This window comes from Mastigoproctus giganteus, chromosome 8 (genome assembly GCF_048544385.1).
Source record: "Mastigoproctus giganteus isolate SK-2022 chromosome 8, ASM4854438v1, whole genome shotgun sequence".
NCBI lineage: Eukaryota > Metazoa > Arthropoda > Arachnida > Uropygi > Thelyphonidae > Mastigoproctus > Mastigoproctus giganteus.
The window spans coordinates 43,646,485-43,666,556 of NC_143582.1; the positions used below are offsets into that span (position 1 = coordinate 43,646,485).

The following is a 20,072-nucleotide window of genomic DNA, read 5'->3' on the forward strand; positions in this document are numbered from 1 at the left end:
AATTACATAATGATCTTACCCTACTAAGACAATTCAATTAACTGAAATAATCCATGAATTTTTCTATGCTTAAGTCACCAGGTTATACATATAACATGCAGGAAGCCATTATGCCAATGAGTTCAACTAAAGCTGGATATGAGACTTTAAATAATTAAATGAAATAACTAGAAAACAAGACACCCCACACCTCCAAAAAACTAAATTGCAACTTGCCACGCTGTCTTCAATCCACAATTTCTTTTATTCTATGAAAGCTTTAAAACCTTTATTCAAACTGAATCTTCAAAAGCATAAAATCAAATGACCTCACAGTCAACTGCCATAAGAGGAAAGACAGATGGGGAGAATGAGTAATGATCTTGGTTAAGCAGCACAAATTCTAAGGCAGTGCATCCAATTGAAGGGGGGGAGGGGGTGGGGTTATTTTGGATCAGTTTGGTATCACATGAAGTACTGGGAAAACAAATTAGCATTAGCATTAGTAGAGGCATTTGATGCAAGAAAGCAAGCTTGTGCATCAGCCAAAAAAAAAAAAAAAAAAAAAACCATTTCCACTTCACCCCTCTGTTCGTTCGAAATACCTGTCCAGCACAGCCTTAAACTTATTCAGGCTATCAACCTCCACGACAAGGGATGGAAGTCTATTCCACCAACCAACCACCCAATAAAGGCAAATTTCCTCACGTCTATCCTACATCTGTCTTTCCTCAATTTGAATTTATGCCCTCTCAGGTGATTATTCTGAGCAAGAGGAAGAACCCCATCAGCATTGGGCATGCTCAAACCATTCAAGGCTTTATACACCTCTATCAGATCACCTCGCTGGTGCCTAGTCTCCAGGCACTGTAATTTTCAAAATTTAAGCCTTTCTTCGTAAGAGCACCCCTTTGTTCCATTCACCAATCTTGTCGCAGTTCTCTGTACTTGTTCCAGCATCTCTACATACTTCTTGAAATGAGGCCTCCAGACCTGTATACAGTACTCTAGGTGTGGCCTGACCATTGCCTTATACAAGGAAATAATCACCTCCTTATCCATGCTAGAAAATTTCTATACATCATCAACAATACACCATGAGCTACTCTTGCAGCCCGTCTGCACTGCTCAGAAAACTTCATATCTGCCTGCACAACCACCCCTAGGTCCCTTTCATTCTCTACCACTGTCAGTGTAGTACTACAGAGTTGATACGTTGCTCTGGGGTTGCTGTTTCCCATATGTAGTACTTTACGTTTGTCAATGTTAAACTTCATTTGCCACCTCTCAGCCCATTTGCTCAGCCTTTCCAGATCCTGTTGCAGTAGCATAGTGTCAGTAGTGTTCTTGACAACCCTGCCAACCTTCGTATCATCTGCAAACTTGGACATTAAGCTTGATATACCATCATCAATATCATTTATAAATACAGAAAACAATAATGGACCCAATACTGAACCCTGAGGGACTCCACTAATAACATTAGTCCACGATGAGCAGTGTCCATTGATTACCACTCTCTGTCTTTTCCCCCTCAACCACCCCTTTATCCATAGCAGCAATTTGCCTCCAATGCCACACTGCTCCAATTTGTGCAGCAGTATCAAAAGCCTTTCTAAGATCCAAGTACATAATATCAAAGTTATTCCCTGCATCCAGTTCTTTTGTGACTGCATCATAGTATCCAATCAAATTGGTCAGGCAAGACTTCCCCTTAACAAAACCATGCTGTGTCTGAGCTATAACTCAAGTCTTGTCTGGATGATCCTGCAGTGCTTCTTTAACCAGTGCCTCCATTAATTTTCCGGGAACAGAAGTTAAACTAACAGGTCTATAATTACTTGTGTCGCCCTTTGATCTTCCTTTGTGAATTGGGGTCACATTTGCACATCTCCAGTCCATGGGTACTTTTGAGTCCAAGGAAGCTATCATAATTATAGCTAAGGGTTTGCTTACTTCCTTTGCTGCCTCCTTTAATATAACTGGATAGGTCCCAACACCCCAGGTGCCTTTCTTGTATTTATCTTCAACAGTTTCTCCTCCACTTTACTCCCAGTTATTTCAAGATTCTGTAGCTTACTGCTAGAGTTGAATACACCTCTGGCATTCCCCTTGCTGAATAACTCCTCATGTGTGAATGTCGATGCAAAATATTCATTTAGTTTGTTAGCTACTTGAGCAGGATCATCAACAGTTGACCCATCGATATCAAGTGGACCAATCTGATTCATCCCCTTCCTTCTAGAGTTTACATAAGTAAAGAACTCTTTGCTGTTTTTCTTTGCATCCCTTACCAAAGATTTCTCGTAGTCTGCCTTCGCCTGCCTAACCTCCTTTGTAACTTGGTTACAGATCAACTTGTATCTATCACAGGCTTCTGTGTCACGTGTTAATTTGTATGTATCCCATGCATTTTTCTTCTCTGCCATATGTCTCATTAGTTCATCTGACATCCACTTACGCCTAAACCTTGAACAATATTTCTTAGTTGGTATGTAAAGCCTAGTAGCTTCCAAGATAAGTTATTATTATTATTATTATTATTAATATCCATATGATGCAAGGAAGCCTGAGGCTTATGCTGCACCAGGGAAAAAAAAAAAAAAAACAGTTCCCAGCAACCCTGTGAGAGAGAGAGAGAGAGAGAGAGAGAGTGTGTGTGTGTGTGTGTGTGTGTGTGTGTGTGTGTGTGTGTGTGTGTGTGTGTGTGTGTGTGTGTCAAAATTATAAGGGAGTCACCAAGAAAGAGAAGAATGATGATATCCAGCTCAGGACCCTGGGTGTGCCAAGCCCATACTCACTAGATGTGAGCCCCCGGTGTTAAATTTCTTTGAATGCTTCCCATTTTGAATTTGCTGTTGGTAACATCATCAGTTGGTCCCACTGTACAGAATTTAAATACTGTCTCAGTCCATCGTAGTCGCCTTTACGAAAGCAATAACCCTTCCCTTTACCCCTAATGGTAGTTACCTCTTTGAGTAAATCCCACTTCAGCACACTGTGATCACTGCCACCTAGTGGTTCATTTACCATTTACCTGCAGATTCTTAATGCATGAAGAATCACTACTGATAATCAAATCAAGAGTATTACTCCCTCTAGTTGCCTCCCGAACATGCTGAAGTAGAAAACAATCATCCAATAAATCCACAAAAGCCTTGCTAGTGTATGAGTGTCCAGCCCCCAAATTCCAGTCAATATCTGGGAAATTAAAATCCCCCAATATAAGACTCTCTGATTTACTGGCCCACTCTATTTCCCTGTACAATTTCTTATTATACTCATCAGAGTCATTAGGCCTATAGCACACTCCTACTCTCAATTTTGATCTCCCAATGCTTACGTCACACCAAACTGACTCGACACTGCACTGTCCAGAGATGTCGACTGGCTTCACTTCCTTGGATTTTATGTGTTTCTTAAATAATAGCATAACCACTCCTTCCATCCTATCCTGTCTATCCTTCCTGTACATGTTGTACTCCCCAAATTCCAGTTCTGCATTCCCTATATCTGCATGACACCACATCTCTGAAATCCCCACAATATCTGCCTTTGATGTTTTGAGCAATACCTCAAATTCATCAAATTTATTTACTAAACTCCTAGCATTGGTGTACATGCAAGTATACATGCACCTGTTCTTTTCCTTAGCTACCCTAACACAACCCATGTGTTTACTTGTACCCCAATGATTCCCAGCAGTCTCGGAAATATCCTGCATCTTATTTTCCAGGCTGCGGCTCATTCCAATAGAAGCAGTGCAAGGATCACTTTCATCTCTGCCAGTGGCTACTGTTAATCTATTAGTCCTTGTATTCCCCCTAATCTAGCAGTTTTTCGACCCACCTAACACTGCCTCGATAGCATCAGCAAACATTCTTGCACCCTTTCTATTTAAGTTTCCCATCCCTGAAGAAGCAGTCTCTCCTATTAACAAGTACAGACCAGGCTGAAAAAAATTCTACCTCTTGAGCCTAGCACAATCTTTCCAGGGCCGAATTGATCGACTGGGCTCTCATCATATACTCCCTCCTATCGTGTCTGGGCAGAATTGCAGACACTTTCAAATTCAACTCTAATTCACGGCTTTTTTTCAACAGTGACCTGTACTTGTTAAGTAATTCCGCCAGTCTCCTACTCTTAATATCATTAGTGCCAACGTGTACAACTATCACCTTTTGTGCCCTTAAAAGATGATATCCACTCTACAACGTCATCAACCTTTGCCCCTGGCAGGCATATCCTGGTCCTGTTCCACCTATCCTTTTTATAAAGCATGTTTCCTGTTTCCCTGACAATAGAGTCACCAACAACTACTAGTTCCTTTGGGACCAGCGCATTCTGCCTTGGGGGCTCCTGCTGTGTTGCGTGATGACCAAGTGCAAGCTCTGGCATTGGTGTGGGCAGCTGAGAGCTTGATGGGCCCCTCACTTTTAATCCTTCGAGGGCATCCACCCTGTCCTTCAAGCTCTCATATAGGCCCATAACAACGCTGAGTTGTCGCCTGATTTCCTTACACTACTTGCATTGCGCACACACAAAGACATCCCCCATGGCAGTATCATGTCCCGTACCCGACTGCTCCAAAAAAAATCAAGCAAGTAGTGCATTTTAATAGGCTGTGATTCAGAGGGAAACTGCCCCCCTCAGTTCTCCCCTGAGCCACAGCACTCCCATTAGCTTGAGCCTTTTGCTTTGCTGCTCTGGTCAGAATCATGATTTCGATTTAATTTCAATAAAATTTCAATTTTAGTACAAAATTAAAACCCTAAACTTATATCTCAACACAGTTATAACGCTATATTTATGTTTCAGTATCGAGTGTTATCTACGAAATCCCTTTACATAACTTCTGTATCAAGTTAAGTATTAATTAAATATTTTTTACTAATTATTTATGTTACGTAACCCAAGTCGTTATATGTATAATTAAAAGTACAATTTAATTGACAATGAAGTTCAACAAGATTAATTATCTGATTAATTGACAATATTATGTACTATACTATACTAAGCTTATGCTATCTATTGTCGTGTAATAATGGCGGCAATTTACGAACGGTAAACACGTGGATTTGATACTCTTTCCAATACTAAGTAATACCCACAAAATCTCCATCTAAGTTACTTTAAACTAAGTATCGTAAATAGGAATATAAAGCTACTCTAAAAAATAAGTTAATAAAACAGAAAATAAATCAGAAAAAACTTCTCTGTTCCAGGAGCGGCAAAATTGTAAGTCCGCACAGGCTACGCTCGTTCTCGCTACTCAAATGACTGCATTCAGTATAATGAACAAGTATACAGATAGAATGGGCCAGTAAATCAGAATGCCATATAATGGAGGAATTCAACTTTCAGACACTGACTGGAACTTTGAGTTGGTCATTCACACTCACACACACACACACACACACACTAGCAAAGAATTTTGTGGATTTCTTGAATCACTGTTTTTCTACATCAGCATGTTAAAGGCAACAAGAAAAAGCAATATATTTGATCTGATTATCGGCAGCAATTCTTCATGCATTAAGAATCTGCAGATAAAAAAAACTGCTAGGTGAGAGTGATCAGTGCATTGATGGGCAATTTACTTGCAGATTTTAAAAACTCTCCAGAATGGTCTTGGAGAGTTTTTAAAATCTATTCAGTGAGACCAACTGATGAGTTTACCACCAGCAAATTCTAAATGGTAAGTAATCATAGACGGTATCAGGCTTTTCATACCAACTAAAAGATACTGTTCAAGGTTTAGACCAAAATGGAGTCAAATTAAATGACAAGACTAGTAGCAGAGAAGAAAAACACAAGGCACGATTACAAATTATCAGGGGACACAAAGCTAGAAAACACGAATTAGTCTGCAAACAAGTCACTAATGGGGGTTAAAGCATGCTAATGCAAATTATGAAAAGTCTTTAGACTGAATTACATAACAAGTACAGGTCACTAAAAAGCCGTGATTTAAAGTTGAATTTGAAATTGTCTGCAATTCTGCCCAGACACGATAGGAGGAAGTATATGATGAGAGCCTTGTCGATCAATTCGGCCCTGGAAAGATTGTACAAGGCTCAAGGGGTAGAATTTTTTTCAGCCTGGTCTGTACTTGCTAACAGGAGAGACTGCTTCTACAGGAATGGGATACACTTAAATAGAAAGGATGCAAGAATATTTGCTGATGCTATCAAGGCAGTGTTAGGTGGGTCGGAAAACTGCTAGATTGGGGGAGACAGACTAAAAAATTAACATTAGCCACTGGCAGAGGTGAAAGAGATTCTTGCACTGCTTCAATTGGAATGAGAAGCAGCCTGGAAAACAAGATGCAGGGTATTTCATGGACTGCTGAGAGTCATTGCAGTACAAGTAAACACATAGGTTGTGTTAGGGTAGCTAAGAATAGGAACAGGTACATGTATACTTGCGTATACACTAATGCTAGGAGTTTGGTAAATAAATTTGAATTTGAACTGTTGGTCAAAACATCAAAGGCAGATATTGTTGGGATATCAGAGATGTGTTGTCACACAGATATAAGGAATGCAGAACTGGAATTTGGGGGGTACAACATGTACAGGAAGGATAGACAGGATAGGAATGGAGGAGGGGTTATGCTATTAGTTAAGAAACACAAAATCCAAGGAAGTGAATCCAGTCAACATCTCTGGACAGTGCAGTGTCGAGTCAGTTTGGTGTGACATAAGCATTGGGAGATCAAAATTGAGAGTAGGAGTGTGTTATAGTCCTAATGATTCTGATGAATATAATAAGAAACTGTACAGGAAAATAGAGTGGGCCAGTAAATCAGAGAGTCTTAAAATGGGGGATTTTAATTTCTCAAATATTGACTGGAATTTGTGGGTTGGTCACTCACACACTAGCACTTTTGTGGATTTATTGGATGATTGTTTTCTAAATCAGCATGTTCGAGAGGCAACTAGAGGGAGTAATACTCTTGATCTGATTACCGATTCTTCATGCATTAAGAATTTGCAGATAAAGGAACCACTAGGTGCCAGTGATCACAATGTGCTGAAATGGGATTTACTCAAAGAGGTAACTACCATCAGGGGTAAAGGGAAGGGTTTTTGCTTTCGTAAAGGCGACTTGTGGTCTGATACAGCATTTAAATTCTATACGGTGTGACCAACTGATGATGTTATCAACATCAAATTCAAAATGGGAAACATTCAAAGAATTTATCTTGGAAGCTACTAGGCTTTACACACCAACTAAGAAATATTGTTCAAGGTTTAGGCCTAAATGGATGTCAGATGGCTAATGAGACATATGGCAGAGAAGAAAAATGCATGGGAAACATAAATTAATGGGTGACATGGAAGCCTATGATATATATAAGCTGGTCTGTCAGCAAGTCACAAAGGAGATTAGGCAGGCAAAGGCAGATTATGAGAAATCTTTGGCAAAGGATGCAAAGAAAAACAACAAAGTTCTTTACCTATGTAAACTCTAGAAGGAAAGGGATGAATCAGATTGGTCCACTGGATATTGACGGTTCAACTGTTGATGATCCTGCTCAGTTGGCTAACAAACTAAATGAGTATTTTGCATCTACATTCACTCATGAGGAGTTATTCAGGGAGGAGAATGCCAGAGGTGAGTTAAACTCTGGCAGTGAGCTAGATGATTTTGTAATAACTGAGAGGAAAGTGGAGGAGAAATTGTTGTAGATAAACATAAAAAAGGCACCCAGGGTGGATGGGATCTATCCAGTTATATTAAAGGAGGCAGCAAAGGAAGTAAGCAAACCCTTAGCCATAATTATAAGAGATTCTTTGGACTCAGAGGAGGTACACATGGACTGGAGATGTGCAGATGTGACCCCAATTCACAAAGGATCAAAGGGTGACAAGTAATTATAGACCTGTTAGTTTAACATCTGTTCCAGGAAAATTAATGGAGGCACTGGTTAAAGAAGCACCGTAGGATCATCTAGACAAGACTTTAGTTATAGCTCGGACACAGCATGGTTTTGTTAAGGGAAAGTCTTGCCTGACCAATTTGATTCGATACTATGATGTGGTCACAAAGGAACTGGATGCAGGGAATAATTTTGATATTATATATTTGGATCTTAGAAAGGCTTTTGATACTGTTGCACCTGGAAGACTGCTGAATAAATTCGAGTAGTGTGGCATTGGAGGCAAATTGCTGCTATGGATAAAGGAATGGTTGAGTGGGAGAAGACAGAGAGTGGTAATCGATGGACACTGCTCATCGTGGACTAATGTTATTAGTGGAGTCCCTCAGTGTTGGGTCCATTGTTGTTTTCTGTATTTATAAATGATATTGATGATGGTATATCAAGCTTAATGTCCAAGTTTGCAGACGAAAGAAAGGTTGGCATTGTTGTTAAGGACACTAATTACAGTATGCTGCTGCAACAGGATCTAGAAAAGTTGAGCAGGTGGGCTGAGAGATGGAAAATGATGTTTAACATTGACAAATGTAAAGTACTACATATGGGAAGCAGTAACCCCAGAGTGAAGTATCAATTCTGTGGTACTACACTGACAGTGGTAGAGAATGAAAAGAACCTGGGGGTAATTGTGCAGGCAGATATGAAGTTTTCTGAGCAGTGCAGACGGCCTGCAAGAGTAGCTCATAGTGTCTTGTCAATGATATACAGGAATTTTTCTAGAGAGATAAGGAGGTGATTATTCCCTTGTATAAGGCAATGGTCAGGCCACACCTAGAGTACTGTATACAGGTCTGGAGGCTTCATTTCAAGAAGGATGTAGAGATGCTGGAACAAGTACAGAGAAGGGCAACAAGATTAATGAATGGAACAAAGGATTGCTCTTTCGAAGAAAGGCTGTAATTTTGCAAATTATAGTGTCTGGAGACTTGGCACCGGTGAGGTGATCTGATAGAGCCTCAGAATGGTTTGCCTTGAATATAAAGCCTTGAATGGTTTGAGCATGCTCAATGCTGATGGGATTCTTTCTCTTGCTCAGAATAATCACCTGAGAGGGCATAAATTCAAATTGAGGAAAGACAGATGTAGGATAGATATGTGGAAATTTGCCTTTAGTCAGCGGGTAGTTGGTTGGTTGGTGGAACAGACTTCCATCCCTTGTTGTGGAAGTTGATAGCCTAAATAAATTTAAGGCTGAGCTGGACATGTATTTGGAACGAACAGAGGGGTGAAATGGGAGCGGTTTTTTTTTTTTTTTTTTTTTTAGGCTGATGCTGCATAAGCTTGTTTTCTTGCATCATATGCCTCTACTAATGCTAATGCTAAGTCTTTAGATAAAAATATAAAGGAAAATAGAAAAGAATTCTTTTCTTATGTTAACACTAATAATAGGAAAAGTGATGAACAACACTGACTCACTGGATATGAATGCCATTAACTATTGATGATCTTGTTCAAGTTGCTGACAAACTGATTAAATATTTTGGTTAATCTTTAGTATATGGTATGCACTTCAATTCGTCATGCTGAGGAGTGGCATGAAGCAGTGATTGGCAAGTGTAGCTCCTCTGTTGCAAATGATGGGCTACAGCCCACCTAAGTGTTCTATTTTTTGCTTGAATCCCTCCCAAACAATAGCAAAACATAACCTGACCTTTTCTGTAAGCCACCACAATCTGATACTACAGTAGTACCAGGAATAATGAAAGGCTAATGAAAAAAAAAAAGGGGGGGGGGTCAGGTTATGTTATGCCTCTATTCAGGAGGGATTCGAGTGAAAAACTGGGGGAAAAAAAAAAAAACACTAACCTAAAGGGATTCCATAATCTTTAGTATACGATATTCCTATAGGTTAATGTGTTCATTCTGTCTTTTACCTAATTCCCTCCCAAATAGTCACATAATATAACCTAACCTCTTTTGACTAGCCAAAAAAATGAAAGTCTAGTGAAAAAAAAAAAAAAAAATGGAATAAACACACTAACCTAAAAGGGTACTGTATACTAAAGATTACAGAACCTCCTTTAGCTTAGTGCATTTATTCCATTTTTTCTTTTTCACTAGACTTGCATTTTCAGCTAGTCAAAAAAATGTTAGGTTAGGTTAGATTAAGGCAGTGGTTTTCAACCGGGGTGCCGCAACAGCATTCCAGGGGTGCCACGTAATTTGGGTTTAAGTTACATAAACGTATTATTTTTTTAAATTTATGTTTATTTCATTATAAAAAGGTGTACAGTATCTTTTTAATTTTGTGGCGATCTATAATTGATGTTTACTTAGTACCTCTTTTATTAAAGAATAAAATTATTATATACTGTACATATGACATTTAGAAGTTATAGTATGTCTTAAAGTACTGTTTTATTGGACTAAATTCAAAAATAGCAAAAGCTTAAATTTCCAGTACTCACCTTTGATCGATCTGCAGTTGTTATGGTTTGAATAATAAGAGATTGGCTAACTTTAAGGTGATTGGTTTATTAAAAAATTAAGGGGATGAATAGGTGGTAATTATGATGGAAACGGGATTAAAATATGTGCAAGGAAGTAGAAGTGCACTAACTCCGTCCTTGGTTGTTGTGAAGTTGGTTAAAGTTGAAATTCTTGAACTTCCATCGCCATGATACGAGAGGAACTACGAAAAAATAAGGTTTAACAAGATTGGCTTATTCACTATTTAGAATTTCAATTTTAACCAACTTCACGACAGCCAAGGACGGAGTTAGTGTACTTCTACTTCCTTGCACATATTTTAATCCCGTTTCCATCATAATTACCACTTATTCATCCCCTTAATTTTTTAATAAACCAATCACCTTAAAGTTAGCCAATCTCTTATTATTCAAACCATAACAACTGCAGATCGATCAAAGGTGAGTACTGGAAATTTAAGCTTTTGCTATTTTTGAAATTAATACTGTATATATATAATTTGTATTATGAAATTTAATTTTTATAATTATATTATTGTAATAACTATCATATATATTTTTTTTAATATTAGATATATATGAGTGTACACACACACACAACCACACACACAGAGGAAGAGAATCAGATCTAACAGGCAGAAAATTGAGTAGGGGTGCCGCAAAATAAAATAAATTACTTAGGGGTGCTGTTTTTAAAAAAGGTTGAAAACCTTTTTTAAATAAGGTAATATTTAAGGTAATATTTAGGAGGGATTCAAGCAAAAAATGGAATAAACAAGGAGCTCACATCTGGTGAGTATGGGCTTAGCACACCCAGGGTTCTGAGCTGGATATCATCATTTTTCTCTTATACTTCTGACTCTCTCTCTCTCTCTCTCTCTCTCTCAGGGTAATTCAGAAATATTTTTTTTGGCTGGTGCAGCAAAAGCCTCAGGCTTCCTTGCACCATACTAATATCAACAGCCTGTAGCCAATCACTAACAATGAGTAGGAGGAGCTAGTCTTGCCAATCGTTACTTCATGCCATGTCTCAGCACGACCAATCGAAGTGTATACCGTATAATAAAGGTTAACCAATATTTTGCATCTACATTCATGCATGAAGTTTTTAAGGATGGGAATACAGGAGGTATACCAAGTTATAAATGGGAGCTAAGTGATTTTGCGATAACTGAGAAGGAAGTGGAACAGAAATTGAAGTCTGAAAGTAAATAAGGAACCTGGGGCTGATGGAATCTGTCCAATTATAGTAAAATTGGCAAAAGAGGTAAGCAAACATTTGTCCATAATTATAAGTACATCCTTGTTTTCAGAGGAAGTAGTTATAGATTGCAGATATGCAAATGTCTCTCCCATTGCTCGAAAAGGGCAGAATGAGCTAAATTATCAGTACTGAAGGAACCACATACTCTTTAACATAACTTTGTAATCTCCTGCATGACTCACCTGCATAACACTTGAAATGCTTCACCACTCTGGTTTTTCACTTGTGTTCAAGATTTCAAACGTTTTGTATTTTTACATCTGGCTGCTCTATTAATCTCTATAAATAATGCATCCTACTATCAAGACTGCAATAATCACCAATATGCTTTATATACATCTTTAACATGTACTGTAAATAACAATGAGATTAACCCCAGGGGCTCACATCTGGTAAGTATGGGCTTGGCACACCCAGGGTCCTGAGCTGGATATCACCATTCTTCTGTTTCTTGGTGATTCCCTTCTACTTCTCTCTCTTTCTGGGTAACTCGGAAATTTTTTTTTTTTAGCTGGTGCAGCATAAGCCTCAGGCTTCCTTGCACTATATGGCTAGTAATAATAATAATAATAATAATAATAATTGATTTCCCCCCCCACAACTGTTTCACTGTCACATGATTCACATTATTTAAGTTGATGTGATTCTGTGCATCATCAAGTTTACAAAAATGCACTCTGACATAAATCACTTTTAATCATTTATTTTATCAGTTCTTAACTAATTTTATTTAATGGTTACATTTATACTTGCATATTACTTGCATATTTTAATAAATTTTATTCAGCACTTTCATGCCCAGCCAAGAGGCACAAGAAATTTTTCGTGTGGCCGCAGTAGCCTAGTGATCAGGCGCGCGGGTGCATAAGTACACGTGCCTTGAGTGACCAGGATTCAAGCCCGTGACTGCTTAATACGGTGCTGTTTCTTGTATTCTGTCTATCTTGTAAACTCCTCTGACCATTTGGTCATTCCTGAGTATAAACAGAAAAATTTATTTCTGACATATGGCCTTTTCTCTAACATAGTCCAATACACTTCTGTTTTTATTTACATTTTTAAATACCACACATGCATAAAGAATTTTGTTTAAGAATTAGCTTTCAGGCCGAAACAATAATTGTTACTGATTAATGTTATAACTGAAATCTTAGATTAAATAACATTATTATTTCTCCCAGAATTGTGCCCTTAGACAAACTGAGTATATTTGAGCATGACACTGAGCAGGTGGCCACTACCTTGAATATGCTTGTTACTGTGACATTTTCACACTGTATGAAATCATTACAGTGAAATGTCCCTTGTTACAATATACTAAGAATCAAGGTATAACCGAATATAAACAATATAAAAGAATGATTCTCTGAAGAAACACTGGCTGCAGATATGGACCGTTTTAATTGATGTCTACAAAAATTCTTAGGTACACAGGGATCACAGATTAAATATTTCCTTGAGTAATAAACTCCAATGTCTTAAGTCAGCAGTTTACAAACTGTGCGCTGCGGTGCCCCAGAGAACTCGCAAGGGTGGTGTGGGATATTTTAAATTTTCAAGAGAAACAGCAATACTTGACGTCTGTCGGACACCGCCAGATGTCAGTGCATACATACATACATGCAACTGTTCAGTGTAGCAGCGGCTCTGTTCCAGGTGCATGTATATATTTATATACAGGGTGATTCACTACCAGTGCGACAAACTTGCAGGAGGTGTAGGGGGCACAAAAATGAATCGGAATCACACAGCATTGCAGGATCCGAAATGTCTTCGTCATGCGGTAGAAGACGTTGAACGGGAGGTCACGTGAACAGCGATCCCGTTGGAAGTCAGCATTTGCGAATCGTTTCTGTTGAAGAAATCAAGTAGCAAAAGTCCTCTGGAGTGGATAATCCGCAGGCTCCAATGATTGGACGCGGTGCAGATGGTATGAACTCATTTGGTTTGTTGACAGTATCCTCCATACGGTGGATTGGGAAATACCCAATCGTTGGCCTATCGCTCGAGTACTCGTACTTGGATTGCCTTCTGCAAGACGTAGGACATTCTCCTCATTGTCTGGCATCCTCTTTGTTCACTCTCGATTCATGGTACCTCTCGTGAAACAACCAGTCTCACGTAACCTTCTGTGCACACATGCGAAAATCGTATGATGAGGAGCACGCCTGTGCGGGAAACGTTCCTGGTACAAGCGCAGAGCAGCACGCCCGTTACAGTCCGCAGCTCCATACGCGAGGTGCATGTCGGCCAGTTCAATGTTTGAATACTCGTCCATCCTACTGCCTCGGGAACCGATTCGCAAATGCTGACTTCCAGTGGAATCGCTGTTCACGCGACCTCCCATTCAACGTCCTCTACCGCATGATGAAGGCATTTCGGACCCCGCAATGCTAGGTGATTCCGATTCGTCTTTGTGCCCCCTACACCTCCTGCAAGTTTGTCGCACTGGTAGTGAATCACCCTGTATGTGTAAATTAAAAAAAATTGAAATTGAATTGTCGGACACTACACAAACTACTAGCTTGAGGTAGTTCACAGTTTTAACATTACTTATCAAGTTATTTGTATCTAACTACTTAATAAACGAAACTGTCAGGTATTTCTTTTAGCCTAGGGCCACTGTGAAAAAATTACTGAGACACTAAGGGTGCCGTGAACTGAGAAAGTTTGGGAACCTTTGTCTTAAGTATTTAATGACACCAAACTCACCAATGCCAGTGCAATTAATCAAAAATTACAGGTATTCCAAACTGTTGTATTTTCTTGATGACTCTGAATGCACCCACACACACCCACAGAATATTATCTGACAAAAATATAATAGTGCACCAACAAGCATAAACTGATTTCAAGCAGTTATCTATCAAACTTCATAAGCAATAAAAACTTTAAAAATCAAACAAGTCAACATACTGTTTAAGGTGTAATACAGAGTTTAAGATACTGCATAAAAATATAGCACTATTATATTTTTAATAAATACATAAATAATTCTATATATATATTCTATACGGATTTTTGAAATAGTATTGACTAAAGCAGTAATGTGCAACCACAAATTCTGTCATATTACAAACTCCCCCTCAAACTAACTAGCACATTCACCATGACCCTATTCAGAATAGCAAACATTTTACAGCATGGTAGTTTCTCTCATCATAAGCCACTCTATGTTATGTTGGTCATGTATGCAAAGCTGTTCAGGAAAGATATGTACAACATATTCTGAGTAATTCATAAAGAACCAAGAGTTTGCATCAAGTTTTATTTCCAGATTCGTAAAACAGCTTCAGAAACATGACATATTTATTAAACAGCCTTTGGAGAAAGTGCTTTATCATCAAAAGCACCACCTAATGTTTGTATCCATCTGAAAGTTTTGGGCAAAAAAACAAATTCCAGTGCTATCCCACCATGCTCTCCATTAATGATCATCAGGAAGATGGCAAAATTCATAGGAGATTATGGAAAAAGAATTTCTGGCATGCTTCCAATGATGGCAGAATAGCAAGGCTTGGTGTGTTAAGTCCCAAGGGGGAAAAGAGGAGAAACCTTGAAAGGGGACAAGAAATACAAAATCATGTAAATTAAATGAATTGTATTTTTAAAATAGATTCTCATAATTTTTTTATTAGTATCAAATATATAAGTAAAATAAAAATCACAAATTTAAACATCAACATAAAAAAATTAAATTTTCTGTTCTTGAAGGTTTTTTTTTTTTTTTTAACAAAACGAATTGGTATGGTGCATCACTTCTCACCTTTTACTAATATTTTCATTACTGGCACAGTTTTCTGTAGTCCTCAAAAAAATACTGTAATCCAGTTTGTCTACCACTGCACTAGAAAACAATAACATTATATAACTAGAGATATATATATATATATACCTGAGGTAATGGCAAGCTGCAGCCACTGTCTAAAACAATGCACACAATAAGTGCACCCACAATGATAACCCATGGACGAACAGTTGCCTTGTTCAGTGATGACAGCTGCAGTGTTTCTATCAACTGGGTACAGCTACTGCTACGGCGGGTGTCAACTCGAGTTCTACCATAAGAACGTGTTTCTGCATCTGATACTTTCTTAGGGAAGGCATATGTGCCTGAAACACTTGCCCGCTGCCGTAATGTTCCATTTGTTGAAGAATTTTCTGTTTTATCTCCACCACTCAAGTCTGAGCTGGATTTCACAATCCTTGACTTTTCCACTGGTTCAGTCTGATTTGAATCTATAAATTCACCTCTAATGGGTAAATTTTCTAAAGTCTCAAAATATTCCTTTTGGAAGGAAGGTTCTTTAGCTGGTATACAATTATTATATGTACTAGAAAGCTCAGAATCACTAAAAACAGAACGAATTTGGAAATTTTTTATTCTTGAAGAACAGTCTTCTGAAGTAAATATTTCAGATACAGATGATCTTTGCTTTATAACTAGAAGTAAAACAGAGAAAGGTAAGAGGAATGTTTTAAATTCATTTAAAATATTTATATCAAATTATGTTCTAATCCTTTAACCACCCCCAAATGCAGTAATTATAATTGAAAGTCACCTACTCTCACCCAGTTCTGCAGAGAACTGGCTGATTAAAGTGTTCTTATTTGGAGGCAATACAAACTATGTAAAAAAAAAAAAAAAAAAGATACTCAGTCACCACTTGGTGATTATTTTGTTTTTTTGAATTGATACTAAAATGTGTTGGGATAACTATGATAACCCAGCATATGGTTAAGATAGCTAGAGAAACATTGAGATGTGTCAGGTTTAAGGAAGACCGTTGAAATGTTACCAATAACACTAAAAAACAATTAAAATTGTTTTCAATAGAAATATGGTAAACGATGTATTTTTTTAATACTCATTTCAAATGTGCAACCTGTTTACCTAGCACCCTCAATTTGCAAGATATTCATGTTTTGTTTCTCACATACTTAGACTGTGGTCTATCAATTCATATTCTTGGACTGCTGTTGGTGGACTGCCAATTCAAAAGTTCTGGGCTCAGATTTCTAGACCTTGCTATAGTGGCTTTTCTCATGCACTTTCTAGGCTATTCTACCCCACCTCCACCCTGCATATAAGACAGATATATAAAGCAAACCTCTCAAGTAGGCCTTGGTGTATGAGTTATCATTGTTACATATTAGTAAGCATAGTTTTTGGTGTCAACTGCAGTTGAATGTACTTTTAAAATGTCACATCATATTACTTCACCAGATAGCTCTTGCTGTGTGCCAGTTACATCACAGACAGTCTATAATTCTTCTATTAAAAAAACATGCGAACTGTATTTTGGCTGCAAATTAGATGATCAGGCCAAGAAGTGAATTCCTCATACATGCTGCACTAATTGTTGTTCTCATCTCAGAGGCTAGTTAAAAAGTAAAGTATCACCATTAGAAATGACAAAACAGACAACTATTAAAAATTTAGACTGAAAATTTACAAGCCCACCAAAATCTCAGTTGCAATATGTTTCTAAGTATATACTTCCACCATTCCCATTTAAACAGATAACCTTAAACCAGTGATGAATGCAGTGAATGTTTTCATCAGGATATTTCTACCAAAGAAGGTAGAAGCTGGCAGACTATTGCTAGACAGTGATCAGAGAGAGGCTCCTGATCATTACAAAATATAGATCAAATGGAAAGTTTAGTTTTCATGTTGGGTAGTCAATTCACAAAAATTGGCATGACATGCACTACAGAGAACTTCAACAAGGTCATGAAAAGTAAAATTCAAATTATCACACTATGTAATTGAACAGGACAATAAAAAGAAAAAAATAATAATAATGAATAATTGGGCCTCTTGGAGAGGGTATAAAGAGAGTAACAAGATTTGTTAAGGGAGTAAAGGGGGTATTCTCATCAAGAGGGACGTGTTTTAGTATTTTGAAACCATGCATATGCAGAGTAACTTTATTGAGGTGTTTAAGGCCTTCAAAGGTTCAAGTAAGGAATTTTTTACGCTGTCACATGGCATAAATGTAAACTGAGGGGGAATAATTACAAACTAGATGTCTGAGAAATTAGCATTAGTAGAGGCATACGATGCAAAAAAGCAAGCTTATGCAGCATCAGCCAAAAAAAACCCTCCCATTTCATCCCTCCATTCATTCCAAATTCCTGTCCAGCTCAGCCTTAAATTTATTTCAGCTATCAACTTCCACAACCAAAAATGGAAGTCTGTTCCACCAATCAACTACCCGCTCTAAAGGCAAAAGTTTCTTTTAATCAGAGAATGATTCAGTTTTGGAATAACCTCACATGGAATTTATAAGTTTATTGAAATTTAAAGGACAATTTGACAAATATGAAATAGGTAAATGAAGCAAAGGAAGGTGACCTTGGTTACTTTATTTTTTTAATTTAATTAAAAACTTGAAATTAACTTGCTGTAGTTAGTTACAGTAATTTTCACATGATGAAAAAGTGTTTAATCATTTTATGATATTACCATACATGTTCCTATACGATTTAGTATAGTAATATCATAAAATGATTAAACATTTTCTCATCATGTGAAAATTACTGTAACTAACTACAGCAAGTTAATTTCAAGTTTTTAATTAATCACTTTTAATATGTTACTTATTTTAATTTAATTAATTTTTTTTGCTTATATACAGTTGAGTACAATCCTTACAAGCAAAATCTTACAAGGTCTAAGTGATTCTTGCACTGCTTCTATTAAGACACAGCAGACCAGAAAACAAGACCTCCTCGGGTTCTTGTGGAACAGGAGAATATATGGACTGTGTTAGAATTACTATGAGTTAATACAGGTGCATGTATATTTGTATGTCCACTAATGTTAGGAGTATAGTAAATTTGATGAATTTGAAGTGCTGCTTCAAATCATCAAATGCGAACACTATAGTGATATTGTAGACATGGTGCAACTCACACATAAAAGAGATTCAGAATTTTAATATGGGGAGTACAATGTGTACCCCTCCCCCAACTTGTGTGGAGGCAATATCGAACTATACTATGGTAATCCTGCCTCATGTTTAATTTTTTACTATGCCCAGCAAAACTGATCAGTGCAGTGCAGTAAAAGGTTATGTTGTTGGGTAATCAGTCTCTTAGCCAAGCTGGGTGCAGAGTTTGCACCTTGAATAGCAGGACATTTGTCACACCAAATTGAGTGGATTGCACCCACTCAGTTTGGTGTGACAAAAAACACTGAGAAAATAAGAGAGTTGGCGTGTGTTACTGGCCTAATAACTGTGAGGAGTATAATGAACAACTATACAGAAAAACAGAGTGGATCAAAAAATCAGTGTTATACAATGGGGGATTTTAACTTTCCAGATATTGACTGGAACTTGTGGTGTGGTCACTCACACGATAGCAAGGATTTTCAGAAGGTACTAGATCACTTTTCTACACCAACTTTATTAGAAAGCCAATGAGAGGAAACAATGACTCTTCATGCATTAAGAATCTACATATAAAAGAACCACTTTGATTACTATGTGCAGTAATCCATGTTGATGTGGGATTTATTTAAAGAAGCAAGCACAGCCAACAGCAAAGGGAAGGGCTTTTGCTCTCATAAAGGTGACGAGAATGGTCTCAGACAGTTCATCAAATCCATTCAGTGGAACCAACTGAATGCTTCCCATTTATAATTCACTGTTGGTAACTGATGGCATTGTCAACAGTGAATTCTAAATGGGAAACATTCAGGGTAATAATTATAAAAGCTACTACTTTTTATTATAGAAAAATAAGAGCTACTATTCAAGACTCAGATCTAAATCAATGTCAGATGATCTGAAGAGACTATGGGCAGAGAAGAAAAATGATTAATGATAAAACTACTCTGAAATCAACTCACAAAGGAGGTTAGACAAGCTAAGGTAGATTAGTCTCTGGCAAAGAATGCAAAGAAATTAGCAAAGATGTCTTTTCTTATGTAAATACTAGAAGGAAAAAGATAAATCACAGAGAAAAAGAGAGACTGATCCACTAGATACAAATAGTATAATTGTTGACGATCCTGCTCAAGTTTCTGACAAAAATTTAAACAGAATCACAGATATTTTGCATTTACGTTCACTATGAGGAATTTTTTTAGGGGTAGGATTCCAGAAGTATATCAAATTACAGGGACTGGGCTAAATGATTTTGTGATAACTGAGAGAAACTGCAGAAGCTAAACATAAATAAGGCACCAGGAAATATGGGATCTATCCAATTATATTAAGAGAGGCAGCAAATGAAGTGAGCAAGAACTTATTAGAATTAGGGAAATCAAGACTTTATTAGAGTCAGAATTAGGAGGGAATTTTTGGATTCAAGGGAGGTCCCCAATGGATTGGAGTTATTTTACAAATATATCTCCATTTCACAAAGGAGGAAATCAAAGTTTATTATTATTATTAGCTATATGGTGCAAGGAAGCCTGAGGCTTATGCTGCACCAGCCAAAA

The 20,072-nt window shown here is 37.6% G+C and overlaps 1 protein-coding gene across 1 annotated transcript in view; it reads right to left on the minus strand.

Moving 5' to 3' along the window:
• LOC150081495 (uncharacterized) overlaps nucleotides 1–20,072 on the minus strand; it is a 74,158-nt gene that overhangs the window by 51,159 nt on the left and 2,927 nt on the right. Inside the window, exon 2 of the mRNA XM_090379330.1 lies at nucleotides 15,513–16,060. Within this exon, the coding sequence (XP_090235456.1) occupies nucleotides 15,513–16,060 (548 nt within the window). The remainder of the gene's footprint in view (nucleotides 1–15,512; nucleotides 16,061–20,072) is intronic.